We start from the raw sequence: 16,987 nt of genomic DNA on the forward strand, positions 1-16,987 counted from the left end.
ATATATAATAATAATAATATATAATAATAATATAATATATAATATATATATATATATATATATATATATATATATATATATATATATATATATATATATATATATATATTAATTAGAAAATAATTTGAATTTCATTTAATTAATTTTTTAAATTAGCTAACGTAAAAGTTTTTTTGAATTCACGTTCATACTTTTAGAAATGATAAGACTTCTTATAAAGTTTCAAATATTACGGAAGTTTAGAGAAATTATTCCAATTTTTATTTTATAATTAATGGTATTTATATTTTAAAACAGTAATATTTTAAAAAATAATTTTTTTTTGGAAACGTAATATATAAAAAAAGCAGGCTTCGCACTCATCTACTAAAATCTATACTATTTACTCCTTTTTTTGTCAAATTTCTGACACTAAAAGATACATTTTCACAAATTACATTAGTTTAAATCCTCAATGATTGAAAAAAATTATTCTCAATCAATTTTTTGTGATTCGATTAAAACGAGATTTTTTTAATCGTTAAATTTTAATTTTTCGATTGCTACTTTTTACTACTATTTTCAGATTTAAAGCTACTTTCTGCTACCTTTTTAAAAGTAATTGTCGAGTGCGAACCCTGAAAGAGTAATAATTTATTAATTATTGACAATGGTATTGAATTCTATAAATATTTCATTATTTTAACCTCTTAAAATATGTGACTTCTTTTTTTTAGATTCTGATCAAAGTGAAGCTCTGATGATTAAAATCGAGCCTTAAGATGTAGTGACGATAAAGAAAAGTTATTAAACAAAAACAATTACAAATTGCATCCCAGTAAACGAAAACTAATTGAAATGAATTAAAAAGAATTCACAAAGAGCTTTCGTGAATCCCGCTTTGTGACAAATACGAATTGGAGCCATGATGCAATTTTCCTGAATTCGTGAAACTGTATTGAACTTCCGAACCTTCTATCCGTACCAATTCACTGGACAAGTTTTGAGCCTTTAATTTTTTTCAATTCGTTAGCACGAATTCAATGCATTCCTTGGCCATTTCTTTCGAATGCGAATTCGTTTGGACAAATTGGTACATATTGAATTAAATTCAATATTGAATATACAAAGAGCTTGAGTGAATCCCGCTTTGTGACAAATACGAATTGGAGCCTACCAAAAATGTTAATTCGTTTTAATTCATTTGAATTAGTTTTTTTACTGGGATTTTTCTATAGAAAAATTATAGAAAAATTATATTAATAACTATAGAAAAATTATAAAGTGAGTATAAAAGTTGTAATAGGTATAATTAAGAATATAAATTTATTGGCAAAAAAATTATTTTATTGACAAAATGCAGACGACAATCGACTCGAGCTCCGGGAAAGAAATAAAATTGCAAACGAATATAAATAAGATCTTCTCTTGTTTTGTTGGAAACTTCACGCTTCCAAGCGGATTTTTAAGATTAAAAGTCGATTTTCGACTGCATTTTGGCAGAAAATTCTACACAATTTCTATAATATTGGAGTTTACTGATTTGTCTTTTTTTAAATTAATCCTTGGAGTTTTGCGCATCAATACATGGTAATTTAATATTTAAAAAATATTGCGAACATTCTTCAATTTCCAATTGTTTAGAAGAATTTTCAATAACAATTATAATTTATAATTAAATAAAATATTAATATTAATATTTTATTAATAAAATAAAATATTATTAAAATTATATTATTCAATACCATTGTCAAATAGTTAATAAATTATTACTCTTTCAGGCTTCGCACTCGACAATTACTTTTAAAAAGGTAGCAGAAAGTAGCTTTAAATCTGAAAATAGTAGTAAAAAGTAGCAATCGAAAAATTAAAATTTAACGATTAAAAAAATCTCGTTTTAATCGAATCACAAAAAATTGATTGAGAATAATTTTTTTCAATCATTGAGGATTTAAACTAATGTAATTTGTGAAAATGTATCTTTTAGTGTCAGAAATTTGACAAAAAAAGGAGTAAATAGTATAGATTTTAGTAGATGAGTGCGAAGCCTGCTTTTTTTATATATTACGTTTCCAAAAAAAAATTTATTTTTAAAATATTACTGTTTTAAAATATAAATACCATTAATTATAAAATAAAAATTATATGATTGAACGAACTTACCTTAAGTGATGTTCAATCTCAATTGTACGAGTTGTCTCGTCCGAATATATCACTAATTATGTAGTAATGTGATTACTGATCGTTCCTGCACAGTTATTTTAAAGTTAAAATATTCAAATTAAAAAAGTTTCTACCGCCTCCGCTAGGTGGTATGGTGTTCTCTTCCGCTTCCTTCTACCTAATCGCCATTATATTTTAAAGTATTTTTATCGCAACGCTGTAATATTGGATGCGGGTTTGATGTGAGGAAAAAAAATTGCATAATTTTGAATAATTTAGGGGTGGGAGTGATATATTCGGACGAGACAACTCGTACAATTGAGATTGAACATCACTTAAGGTAAGTTCGTTCAATCACATAATTGTACTTCGTTGTCTCGTCCTCTATATCACTAATTATGTAGTTATTTAAAGTGCGTTGCGAATATCTTTTGTTTATTATATAATTTGTTTCTCGTAACAATATATAATATTATATTTTTGTATTAATGGAAAAGAATTAAGAAATATAAGAAAAATAAAAGAATTAAATGAGAAAAAAATGAATTATCCAGTCTTTGGATAATTGTAGCTGCAAAATTTGTTTCCGGAATAATAGGTCGGTTATAAAAATTTGCAAAAACTCTTGAATTAGGAGTCCATCCTGCTGTTTTCATGATCGTTTCAATATTTGTTCCTCTACGCGCTGCCGCAGAAGTGGATGCGTGCCTCGTACTATGTGGTTTGAAGTGTGTGGTGTCTAATCCGCTTTCTTCCATAATAACCTTCATCCATCGGCTGATAGTTTGTGTCGTTGCCTCCTGATGTGGTTTTTTATATGCTAAGAATAGGTGAGTTTTGTTCTTCTCTGTTCGAAATTCCGAGGTTCTACGTAGATATACTCGAAGTGTGGATGCTGCACATAGGTTTGGCTGATCATCGAAAAAAGGTATATTGAGAATGGGTTGACATCTGTTGTGTCCTGATGTTTTTATTCTCTCGGATATTCTTATCTGTATTAGCGTTTGAGACTCTGTTATGTCATCGATGCGAATTTTTGATAGAGTTTGGACTCTTTGAGCAGTAACTAGGGCTAATAGTATTGCCAATTTTTTGGATAATTTCTCGAGTGGAAGGTCTTCATTTTTAGAAAAGGTTCTTAAGTGATTTAAAACCACTTCTGGATCCCAAGTGCTTTGATATCGGGGTTTTTGAGGTTTTTCTCTCGACACTCCTTTGAAAAAACGAGATATTTCTGCATTTCCTCCTAGTTCATTCCCCATTAACAATGATAATGCAGCTCGATAGCAGTTCAGAGTGCTGTAGGATTTGACATTTTCCAAAGTTTCCGAGAAGAATTGTAAAATTTCTGGTGTTGAACAGTTGAATAATGGGATCTGCTTTTTCCTGCAGTATTCCCACCATAATTTTATCCCTTTATTGTATTGGTTTATTGTTTTTTCTGAGATGGATTTAAGCATCATTGTAGCCGCGTCTTCCGTCGCTCCTCTGGCAAGGAAGGCTTGCCTGATAATTTGGCGACCACCAGGGAAAGCTTCGTCGATAACGGATGCGGCTGTCTGGAAGAACAAAGCAATAAATTTTTATTTGTTTTAAAAATTAGAGGTTCTCCTATCATGAGTGATGAGAAAATTGGGTACCATGGTTGTGAGGGCCATAGAGGAACCACAACAATACCTTCAGCTTTATCAACTTGAATTTTTCTCATCACTCTTAATAGTAGTGAGAAAGGGGGAAATGCATAGAAGAATTGACCAGACCAATTTATCGTGAATGCATCAACTGCTAGCGATTTTGGATCTCTATGCCATGAAACGTATCTCCGACATTTTGCATTCGTTCTTGATGCAAATAGATCTATATCTGGTTTGCCAAGAGTTTTTTCTATTTGTCTGAAGGCCCAGTCAGCTAATTCCCATTCAGTCTCGGTTGGTAATATTCTTGACTGTTTGTCGGCTTCCACTTTGTCTTTGGATTTTATGTACGCTGCGTGAAGCCAAATATTTCTATTTTCACAGAATTTCCAGATTTCTCTGCTAAGCTCCGTTAGTTTTGGATAACGAATTCCTCCCATTTTGTTAACATACGAAATTCCTGTTGTATTGTCCATTCGAAGCAATATTTCGCAATTTTTGTCATTACTGGAAAAACATTGCAACCCAAATAGTGCAGCTTTAAGTTCTAACAGATTGATGTGAAAATCTTGCTCCTTATCACTCCACCATCCATGAGCTGTTTCTCCTTTGGAAAATGCTCCCCATCCAGTCAAAGAGGCATCAGTAAAAATTATTCGTGCATAATTTTCTTCTCTAATGGGATTCTTTGAGGTTTTTATGTGGATAAGCCACCAATTTAGTTCTTGCTTTGCTACCTTTGATACATCCATCGACATACTTTTATCTCCGTTAGAATTCTGCAGAGCTGTGTACTTTTCTCTCTCGCGTGCTTTTGTATAAAGCCAGCCATATTTAATGGCTGGACATGCAGCAATCAATGTACCAATTAATTTCGCAAATTCTCTTATTTTACAACTGCTTTTACTTAAAAATTCTTTTAGTAATTTTTCGATAGAATCTCGTTTTTTCAATGTTAGTTGAATTGAAAAATCGACACTATCGAAGACAAAACCGAGAAAAGTACATTTCTTTGCAGGATTTAACTGGCTCTTTTTTTGATTAATTATAAAACCGAGTGATTCAAGGAGCTGTTTTGTTCTTTGAACATTTTTCCTACATTCTTCTTCAGTTTTTGCAAAGAAAAGAATATCGTCTAAATAGATGACTAATTCAATACCCTCTTTTCTTAATAATGTTATAATTGATTTTAGAATTTTTGTAAATGTGTACGGAGCTGTACACAACCCGAATGGCATGCATTTATATTCATAATGCTTATTCTGAAATGAGAATCTGAGAAATTTTCTATCTTCGAGAGATATGGGAATTAACATATAAGCGTCTTGTAAGTCCATTGACGCCATAAAACATCCTTTTGTTATTAACTTAAGGGCTGTTTTTACATCTTCAATTTTGAAATGAGGTGGGTCAATGAACTTATTTAGACCTTTTAAATTAAAAATAAACCTGTCACTCCCGTCAGGTTTCTCTCTCAGGAAATATGGCGAGAAAAATTCTCCATTGGTGGAGCTGCATTCTTCAATCGCATTCTTTTTTAGAAGTTGCTGTATCGCATTTAATGTTTTTTGTTCTTCTAAAAAAGACAAGATTTTGTTTTCAGGTCTATTATTTTGACATGGGTCATTGTAAAAAGGAATTTTATAACCTTTTATGCATTGAATGATAAATTGGCTGGAAGTCAATTCTTCCCATGCAATTTTAAAATATTTTAATCGACCTGCTATAGCGCTTACCTCTATTTTTTCGGACTGTATTTCCTCGGGCTGAATTTCTTCCTGCTGGTTTGGTATTGAGGCCTTTGCCCTTCTCTCTTCGAATTGTTCCGGGGAGGGCCTCTCGAGTTTAAAGGAAAATCGCTTCTGGATGCTCGGAACGATTTTGTGTTGCTCTTTGGAGTTGGAGTTTTCTTTTCTCTCGGAGGTTTAGAAGATTTTTCCAGATCTTTGGCCGTCTTCTGCACTTCTTTTGCAGTTTTTACGATTTCCGAGAAGTTTGACCCAAAAAGATACGTGTCAACAACTGTTTCCTCTAAAGCAGTTTTAAGCAATGGATCTAGGCCTGGAATTATGAAGGCTCTCCTTGCCATCGATAAAGAATGCTGCAAATTGGCCAGAATTTTACCAGCATCACAAAGATTATCAAATAATATTTTCTTTGATATGTCTTCATTCTCGATAAGTGATGACAGTGCTCTGCCAAGTGCACTTAAACCAGCACTTAACTGTTTCTGGTCAGCAACACGGTAGTCATCCTTTTTTATTGCTGCCGATCCCATTGCATTTTTCACTTCTTTATTTAATATCGGCGCATTCACAATGGGACAATTTTCAGGAGGAGGATATAATTCCAACAATTTTTCCTTTGACTCTTTTGGTAAACCAGCTTGCAGAATTTTTGTCCATGATTGTGCAACTGCACTAATAAGCGGTGTGGAAACACTTAACTTTTTGGAGATGTTTTCCTCCAGTTTGTTTACCATAATTTCTTCATTATCGACACTCGATTTTTCCTTCGAAATTTGTCCATCAGTATTGTCGGTATTATAGTTTTCTTTTTCACTATTTTTTCTTTTTTCTCTGCCTTTATCATTAGTTTTTTCACCACCTTCGTCGGTTTTTGCACTTTCGTTATTTACACTATCAACAGTATTGGTACTGTAACTGGATGATGAGTGACGCCTTCTATTTTGTCTATCACTTTCAGCACTTGAATAGGATCGGCTGCGTCTACGACGCGATTGTTGTGACGGGCTTCTCGAACACCGCGCACCAACAGTTGTGTCCTGCCTCTGATGTATCGTACCTCTAGGATGACGCGTGCCATCAGAGAGTGAGGAAAAAGAATTTGACCGCTTGCGTTTTCGATAAGAGTCAGGTGACGCACTTCTAGAGTAACGCGCAACGACTTTATTTTTGTGTGACGTGTCTCGCAGATCACGCGCAGCACTATTTATTTCACTTGATTTAGATGAAGAAGACGAACTGGACCTGGACGATGATGATGATGAATTTGACGGCGAACTCGATCGTCGACTCGCGTGCTTAACTGTTTTCTTTAATTTTTTCAATTTTTTCAGCGTCTTGGCTAAGGTTTCTTTCTTAGCTCGATTACCTTTCTTATTTTTCCGATGTTTTCGATGTTTTTTTTGTTGAGGACGGCATATTATCGTGATTTTTCACTTTCTCTTTGTTTTTTACAAACTGCACTGGAACGCACAGAAATACATAATGGCGATTAGGTAGAAGGAAGCGGAAGAGAACACCATACCACCTAGCGGAGGCGGTAGAAACTTTTTTAATTTGAATATTTTAACTTTAAAATAACTGTGCAGGAACGATCAGTAATCACATTACTACATAATTAGTGATATAGAGGACGAGACAACGAAGTACAATTGGAATAATTTCTCTAAACTTCCGTAATATTTGAAACTTTATAAGAAGTCTTATCATTTCTACCGACTGACAACCGGGTCGGATCCACACTATAAAAAAAAGGTTCTAAATTAGAGCTGATTTCGATACTAAAATAGAACCAAATTACGATTTCCCAATGGGAAATGCCAGTGTAGTGCCGATGCTCACCACTGGCTTAGTACTCAGACGATTGTTCGGCGTAGTCTAGCCGAGCCTCGACAATTAGTGCTGGCGCAGTACAGAATTTTTGTTTCGCCAAAGCTTGGACAAGGCTCGGCGGCAAGTGCTGGCTGAGTATAGAAAAATTGTTCACAACGCTCTTTGCCAACATTGCTTTTTTGACATAAACTTGAAAAAAATTATAAAAAAAGTTTATGAATGTTTATAAATATAAATTTATTGAAAAAAATTAATACTTTACTTTTCAGTTGTTCATTTTTTATTTTTATTAAATTTAATAATAATAATTTAACATAATTGTCTAATTTTGTAAATAATAAATTATTTAAACAAATTAAAATTATAAACAAAATTTAAACTTTAATCTTAATAATAATTTGGTTCCTATTAAAATACTATTATACTTCTTACTATAAATAAAAAATTATTAAAAAATTACCACGTAATTTAAGAATTACGTAAAATGTTAAATGCAATAAGTAAAGTAATTTAATTTTTAAAAATTTAGTTTAATTTATTTTATTTCAATTTATTATTTCTAACGTATCCCTATTTTTTTCTCATCTTTGACTCAATAATTGTATGTCTGAATGATACTGAGATATTAAAATTTTACTGCACACACGTGTCGTTAGCATAGTGGTTAGAGCGTTAGTCTGTTAGTCCGTAGGTCGTAGGTTCGATTCCCCTCGTCAGCAATTTTGTTTATTTTCATAGGTTTGCGATATTTCTAGATTCCAATCGTTAGGTACTAAAATATGAAAATCTAATGCACACTTACTGTAATTGTTTATTATTTAATTTTTAAATGTTATAAACAATTTTTTTCTACTTCATTTACTATATCCATATTGTTAGTCTCCATCTTTAATACAATTTCTTTAAGAAGAGAAATATTTTATGAATAATAACTATTTATTAATATTATTTACCATTTTGTTGTTAAATTATTTATAATTATTAATTTACGACTAATTAATAACAATACAGCATTTATTGCGGCAATATTCTCAGCCAGCACTGGTCCAGTGCTGCGCCAGCGCTGTCTGGCAGCACTGACAGACAGTACTTCGGCAGCGCCGGACGGCGTTATCATCCCAGAGTTATGCCAGTGCTGGCTCTCAGCCTTGCCGCCAGTGCTGCCAGTGCTGGCGCAGTACTACGCCAGTTGTAAATTTCCCATTGGGTTAGTACCACTTTTGGTACTAAAGTAGTACCTTTCTTTTTACAGTGCAAATGATAATTTCAGCAAATATCAATACAAAAAATAATAATTAATTGCAAAAGATAAATACTAATGACGATTCATTGACAGTTCACTTTACACATTTTTTATACACTTAAACGCAATTTTTTATTACATAGACATTTGAAAAATCCTAACGCTTGGGGGTACGAACCTACGCCTAACCGAATATTTACGCACCAAAATCTCGCACGCTAACCACTATGCTACACTCGCATGGGACTCTCAAATCTGAAATACTCTCAAGTGTCACTAGCTCAAATAAAACTTGCAGAATTACTACGCGTCAATGATACCGCTATATTTTCAATACTTTATTGAATGTATATTAAGGACTATTTCAATATTTCGTTAAAAAAGAAACTTGTTATATTTTTATTATTATATAATACATATATTGAATAATTGTTTTTCAATATAATAATATTCAACGTAATAATATTAATAATTTTAATTAATATCTCAATAATAATAAATTTATTATTATTAAGATATTATTAATTAATTTTATATATTATTAATTAACATTAATATTATTGAGAATTAATAATAAATTATCAATATTAATATTAATTAATAATATATCAATAACCATAAATTTATTATTATTGAGATATTAATTAAAATTATTAATATCATTACCTTCATTATTATTATATTCAGAAACAATTATTCAATTATTATTGAGATATTATTAATTAATAATATATAATATTAATTAATAACGAATTTTTCTAATTATTTAATTTTTAAAAAAGTCTCAATAAATAATTACTTAATATATGGATTAAATTCATTTATTAATAATTATTTTCTAAAATAATGCAATTACTTGTAATAATTATTTAATTTATAATGTGACAATAAATGACGAGATCCGCAGTCGGATCCGCCCCAGTACCGAGCCAGTACAGACTCAACATATCCGTCATTCTTTCGACGCCGCAGAAGAATAAGATCCGCCGGCGGAAGAAATCCAGTACCGAGCCAGTACTGACAATAGTGGGAAGACGGTTCCGACAGTCGGAGCATAATCTGTTGTAAACTCCGACGTTCGTCCGACTTTTCCGCCTGGGATCCCACTTTTCTCAAAATCCTGACGTGATGGGCAATTTTGGAAGTCGGGATCGTGTTCAGCGTTCACAACTCATTGAAACGTAGTTTAAAAGTCTTTCAGATTTGGTTGGCCAAACTCTGGGCCTCGGTTGGCCTGACGGTTGACATAACTCAAGAAATATAGTTTAATTGACTTAAACTTTCTTGGTCGACCAAACACTGGGCCACGGTTGGCCTGACGTATGTCAAATCTCTGTGAAACGCAGTTTAATTGCCTTACATTTTCTTGGTCGGCCAAACTCTGGGCCTCGGTTGGCAAAACTTTGTTAAATGCAGTTTAATTGACTTATACTTTCTGGGTCGGCCGAACTCTGGGCCACGGTTGTCCCGACGGTTGGCAAAACTAGGCCTGTGCGGTTATTGAATTCTGTAACTGTAATTATAAACCCGGTTAACCGGTTACAGATAAATAACCGGTTATTCGGTTATAACCGGTTTTAACCATATAACCGATTAACCGGTTATTCGGTTATTATGAAATAACCGAATAACCGTTTATTCGGTTATTTTAATGTTGTGAAAAATGTTTATAATATATTATATATATATATATATATATATATATATATATATATATATATATAGGTTATTCAACAAGGTCTTTCGTTATTTAATTAATAAAACAAAAGTTGTAGCTTAATCTTCGGATCACAACAACCACTTAAATGAATTTAAATGTTTTTATTTATGGGATCGTGTATTCTTCTTCTCTTTATATCTCGATTAATTTAATTTTCAATCTATTGTTAATTTAGGACTTTTAGGAATTTCATTAGGGATTGCATATAAGCACTATGGGTTCAGAACAATTTAACATCTTGTTTAGACCAAATAAGATATTATATTTATTTAGCAATAGTCATAATTGATTTTTACTTACAATTATCTTTTTATTATGTAACCTTAATCCCTACTGCACTAAAACAAGAAGAATGAGAGAGTGTCATTTAAAACTAACCTTTCTTCTGGTCAGAACGGGCAAATTTGATGATTGATTATTTTGTTAATGGGTTGTTCATTTGTTAATTCTCAGTCATTACTATTTTGAACTTTTCACTATTAACGGTTTATTTAAACGGGAAAATTTAAAACACTATTGCTTTGAGTTTGTTATATGATCACTGTCATATATTCAGAGCAATTCAAAGTGTGACGAAAGGGCTGCCAAAATTGTATAATATGCGAGAGAGAGTAAATATTAATTTTTAGGTTATTTTTAATGAATTGATTTAAATTATTCCACTTCTTTATTTTGTGTTCACTATAACTTCTCAGTCTTATCTATTCCAAACACTTCGCGATTTTTGAGTTTAACGTCTACCCGAATTCGATTGCCCGTGGCGAACCCTTGAACCGGTCGAGTTTCGCAGACGGTCAACCTCGCGATAACCTGTCTCCAGGAGTTAACTGTCGCGAAGAAGCGAATTACATCGAAAGCACACAAGTTTTATTGCATGAAATTGAGGCTTGGGTGTGACAAATTATTGGGAAGGGTTAAGTATTAGGAAATATGTTCTGATGAAACTGAATAATTATGATTTCATTGCACTTTTTCTTATTGTGCAAAAATGCTTAACTCATTTTTGATTTTGCATCATGTGATGGCAATAAGGTCTGTGAGGCAGCCCCTTCGTCACACTTTGAATTGCTCTGAATATATGACAGTGATATATCATCCCAGATAGCACAACAATTTGCCACAAGTTTGCAGCAAGTTTGCATTGCAAACTTCGAAAATTTGCATGGCAAGTTTGCAGTAAACTTGCGGCAAGTTGTGAAATGTCCGCCTTGTGGCAAGTTTGCATGCAAACTTGCTACAAGTTTTTACAGAAAACTTGCAGAAAAGTTGTAACAAACTTGCTGAAAACTTTAAAAACTTTCTAAAAAGTTTTCAAAAAAATTTGTTTGTATTCAAAATGTACATATTTTGTTACATGTTGCCTTCCCCCTTGGGGAAGGTGACAAAATGTAGTGCGCAGCTCTATATGTCATATAAAACTACTGCGCAGACATTTTAATTTACCTTGCCACGCAAGTTTTCTGCAAGTTTGCATGCAAACTTGCCACAAGGCGGACATTTGACAACTTGCCGCAAGTTTGCTGCAAACTTGCCATGCAAATTTTCGAAGTTTGCAATGCAAACTTGTGGCAAATTGTTGTGCTATCTGGGATATAACAAACTCAAAGCAATAGATAGTCGAATTAAATAACCGCGTAAAGATTGAGAAATTAAGACGAGTAGAGACGAAAACAACGTGAGGTTAAAAATGAGTGTTTTAAATTGTCCCATTTAAATAAACCGTTAATAGTGAAAAGTTCAAAATAGTAATGACTGAGAATTAACAAATGAACAACCCATTAACAAAATAATCAATCATCAAATTTGCCCGTTCTGACCAGAAGAAAGGTTTTAAATGACACTCTCTCATTCTTCTTGTTTTAGTGCAGTAGGGATTAAGGTTATACATAATATAAAGATAATTGTAAGTAAAAATCAATTATGACTATTGCTAAATAAATATAATATCTTATTTGGTCTAAACAAGATGTTAAATTGTTCTGAACCCATAGTGCTTATATGCAATCCCTAATGAAATTCCTAAAAGTCCTAAATTAACAATAGATTGAAATTAAATTAATCGAGATATAAAGAGAAGAAGAATACACGATCCCATAAATAAAAACATTTAAATTCATTTAAGTGGTTGTTGTGAACCGAAGATTAAGCTACAACTTTTGTTTTATTAATTAAATAACGAAAGACCTTATTGAATAACCTATATATATATATATATATATATATATATATATATAGGTTATTAATATATTTATTTATTTATTTATTTATTTATTTATTATTTTATTTTTTTTATTATTTTTATGTTTAATAAACATTTTTTACAACAAATGGTGGCAGCGGTGGGATCATTCTTTGCTTCTCGCCTTTCTTAATTATATTTTTATTAAATAATTTCACTAAAAATAATCCTCATATTTCATGAAACCTTTCCGACATTTTTATAATAAACAGTTATAATTATAAGTCTTCTCTAGGTTCGTTGAACGGCCACTCAAAAGAGGTAAAGCTAAAATGAATTGTTTATTATAAATTGTTATTAATTTCATGAACCATATTTTTAAATTTCAGTTGATCAGTACATTAAATTTTTCTCTTTAATTTAAAAGACAACTATGAATGGGTGTCTCGCGGTAGTTATAACATGATAGGGTGTTGAATTACTACTCGACAGTCATCATACTTGTTTCTTAGAATTAAAATATTTCCTAATTAAAAATTTTCTTGTTGTTTCCTTTTATTTATGATAGGTCTTTCAATAATTTAATAAAATAAAGATTTGTATTCCCTATCTTGTGCTTTTTTACTCAATTTCAATATTTCTTTTATTGACAAGTATTTTACTGGTGATGTAAATTTTATTTCGATCACATTAATATAATTATAAAAGACAAGAACTAAATACATAATTATTTATCGTCTTACCTAAACCACATACTTTATAAATATTTTGCATGCTCTTCTGAATTTGCAACCCAATTAAATTGAGCTGAATCCAATAAATAAAAATTTTTAATAAACGAATAAATTAAATTTTATACTTTTCTAATTTTTCTTTTATGCACACATGTAAATCTAAAATTTTAATTTCAAATTAAAAAAGGAAAATATGTAATAGAAATGTTTCTGTAAAATTTAATGACCTTGCATTTCAAGATTGTAACGTGATAACAAATCAGATTACTCTCCAAATGTTAACATTTAATTATGGAATAATCAAAAATTAATAAGTTACATTATCGTAAACATTAAAACAATCATTGTTTATTTTAAATTATTACTTTTGCAAGTAAGTCTATCGGTGGCGTAAGTGTTGCTCACTAGCGACCTCTTTATCTTTTATTAACATTGATTAAAATAATCAATTTTATTTTCCTTTGGATCCCTCCAGAATTGATTTTAAGCCAGACAATAAACTTGCACTAAAGGCACTACATAGTCCTACAAACAAGAAGGAATTAGAATCATTTCTAAATTTTGTAAAAGTCTTTGAATCACTTGTGAATAAAATTTTCTTGAGAAAACAGCAACCTCTTTTAAAAGTATTGCAATCAAATGGAAAATGGGAATGGACTCCTTTTCTTCAAACATGTTTTCGTTATGTTAAATGGCAATTGTCCTCACAAATACTAAATGAGTTAGATTTTTATAAACCCTTTTTATTAACTATTAATGCCTCAGACAATGGGGTTGGGGCCATTTTAACTCAAACCCACGGCAAGGTAGAGAAACCCGTTGCTTATTTTTCCAGATATTTGAGCGAGCATGAAAGATGGACTGACAGACTTGAGAAAGAATATTTGGCTATATACTATTCCGTCATACAGTTCAAGTTTTACTTAGTTTCAAAAAAGGTGCTATTGAACAGCATCCTTTCTTCTAAATTGTGCAAAGATTGCCTATCCAAAAAATTTTGTATTGGTCAAAATCTTCTCTAAATTTCGAGTACGAATTTAAGTATTGGAATGCTAAATTGTGCAACGCTGCAAAAATGCTTTCAGAAAATCCTATTCCCAGAAATTAATCGATATTCCTGATTTGAGTCTTGCCTAACATCAATTCTCATCAACATCAAAATACCACGGTTTTCAGCCGAGCAAAACACATGAATTAAGGTCTTTTCAGTACCGCACAAATGAAATAGAATTAGAATAATTTTTAAAATTAATTTTCCTTTTTGGAATCATCATGAATAAAAATTTTAGAAGAAAGCAACAACCATTTAGTAAATTGTTACAATCAGATAATAAACGGGAAAAGAATCGTGACCATGTCAAAAAAATAAATAAATAAATTGATAATTTTAACGTACAAAACAGATCCTAAAATCTTTTTTTTTATTAACAGTTAATGCTACTTTATGGTATAATAGAGTGGAAGAAGACTTTTTGTTAATCTCTTATTCTGTTATAAATTTCAAATCATAATTCATTATCAAGAAATTTTCGATACATAGTAGTCTAACCTTCACAATGCACAAAGATTAACTTCACTTCACTTAAAAAAAAATTCAAATCCTACTCCTAATAATTAGTTGTATAGTTGTTTAGACCAAATTTGAAAAAAATTGTAAAAAAAATAAACAAATAAAAAAAAGGGGGAAGAAATATTCACTAAATCAAAATAAATTATGATATATGATAATCATAACCCTGACCACATTATGATTGGAGGTTATTCCTTTTACTGTGTGTCAGTATTATAAGAATGTGTAAATTAAGAGCCGCACATTTCTGCAAATTCGAAATTCGTCTTGTCATCAACTTTGACTCCAGGTAAGTATAACAGGTTAATACTATGTGATTTAACACCACATTATATGACGTATAGTAGGGTGTTGTGACATATGGTGTATACCGGCATTTGTATCGTTTCTTAATTATTCAATTTCTTTGATTGTGAAATTGTTGTGTTGAAGCAGAACGAAAAATTTCTATTATATAAATACCAATTTATGATATTTTTATAATATAATTTAATTAAAACAAAATAATATTAAAAAATATAATAATAATAAAGAAATATGGCAGAACGGTAGCCACTGGTTTCTGAATATTGTTTGCTGCTCTTAGTCTGTAATTTAAAACTTGTGGCAACATCCACACTCTTTTGAATAAGTTTTTCTTTTACCAAGGTGCAATTCTCAGCCAGACATGATAATTTTGCTTTATTAAACATAAACAAATACAAAATAAAATTTTTTTATTGTAAAATTTTAAATTTAACTTTAACCTACAAATTTTTAAGGATCACTAAAACTTAACGAGTATCAATTATAAATAGTACCAATGTTTATTAAGTTGAAAATAATATTTCATACAAACAGTTTATACATACTCTCTAAAATAATTCATATTGCAACACGCATTTTATTAAAAAGGTGCAAAAACGCACTTAAACAAGAAAAGTTTTGAAATTATTTAAATTAACAGCACTTAAATATCACCCAATTTTTCAAAGTTATAATGTTTCCAGGGACTGAAACACGTAATTCCATTGGTGGTCTGTTACGATACATTCAAAGTATCGTTCTTTTTATTTTTGATTTAAAAGTTATACTTTGAAAAATCGGATCTCTATTTGATCGTGTGCCATATATAATAATTAATTGTTATTTGAAATTTAAATAGATTATTAAATTCAATGAACTTATTTGAAAAAGCCGTAGTGTCGCAAACAGGTCAATAACATAAGGATTGCTTCGAGTTCATAACAGTCTTTTTGCATGATTAAGAAATTCCAAATTCTTTCATATTCTATTCCTTCTTACGATTCTATAATTTAAAATAATTAACAAGCTCAACATACAAGAATGATTTCACCACTTTTATGCATTAACTCGAAAATTTAAGTGTCAAAGACTCTTTTGGTTCAATGACCAGATTGTATTGACAAAACAGAAACGCAGGCGTTTCTGAAAAGGTCCATTACATGATGCAAAATCAAAAATGAGTTAAGCATTTTTGCACAATAAGAAAGAAATGCTTTATAAGCGCATTTTAGCTTATATTAGGTAAAAACCTAGAAGTTTTATAAAGACATAAGGTGCACATAGTGCAAAAAATTAAACATGAGACGCTATGAGTTAAATGTTTTTATTTATGGGATCGTGTATTCTTCTTCTCTTTATATCTCGATTAATTTAATTTTCAATCTATTGTTAATTTAGGACTTTTAGGAATTTCATTAGGGATTTATGAGTAAAAGAAACCAATAAGTTTCGCAGACGGTCAACCTCGCGATAACCTGTCTCCAGGAGTTAACTGTCGCTGTTAAGATCTGATTGTCGCTGATTATCTGTTATCTTATAATTATATCTTATTTCTTTCTTATTGTGCAAAAATGCTTAACTCATTTTTGATTTTGCATCATGTAATGGACCTTTTCAGAAACGCCTGCGTTTCTGTTTTATACTCATTTCCTAATACTTAACCCTTCCCAATAATTTGTCACACCCAAGCCTCAATTTCATGCAATAAAACTTGTGTGCTTTCGATGTAATTCGCTTCTTCGCGACAGTTAACTCCTGGAGACAGGTTATCGCGAGGTTGACCGTCTGCGAAACTCGACCGGTTCAAGGGTTACATGAGTTAAATTAAGCCTTACACTTCTCATAAAATACCGGTAACCACTCATTAACTTCTTCTCCTTTTTCTTTTATTGCCTCATACAT

General features: G+C 31.0%; 1 protein-coding gene across 1 annotated transcript; it reads right to left on the reverse strand.

Moving 5' to 3' along the window:
* Positions 1-542: 542 nt before the first annotated feature.
* LOC122501122 lies at positions 543-16,987 on the reverse strand. The gene is made up of 5 exons (XM_043610396.1): positions 16,937-16,987; positions 5,529-6,831; positions 3,809-5,352; positions 2,766-3,701; positions 543-617 (listed from the first exon to the last, which is right to left on the reverse strand). The coding sequence occupies exons 1-5, from the start codon at positions 16,985-16,987 to the stop codon at positions 543-545; spliced, it is 3,909 nt and encodes a 1,302-aa protein (XP_043466331.1).

This window comes from Leptopilina heterotoma, unplaced genomic scaffold (assembly GCF_015476425.1).
Source record: "Leptopilina heterotoma isolate Lh14 unplaced genomic scaffold, ASM1547642v1 Lhet_201, whole genome shotgun sequence".
In the NCBI taxonomy this organism is placed as follows: Eukaryota; Metazoa; Arthropoda; class Insecta; order Hymenoptera; family Figitidae; genus Leptopilina; species Leptopilina heterotoma.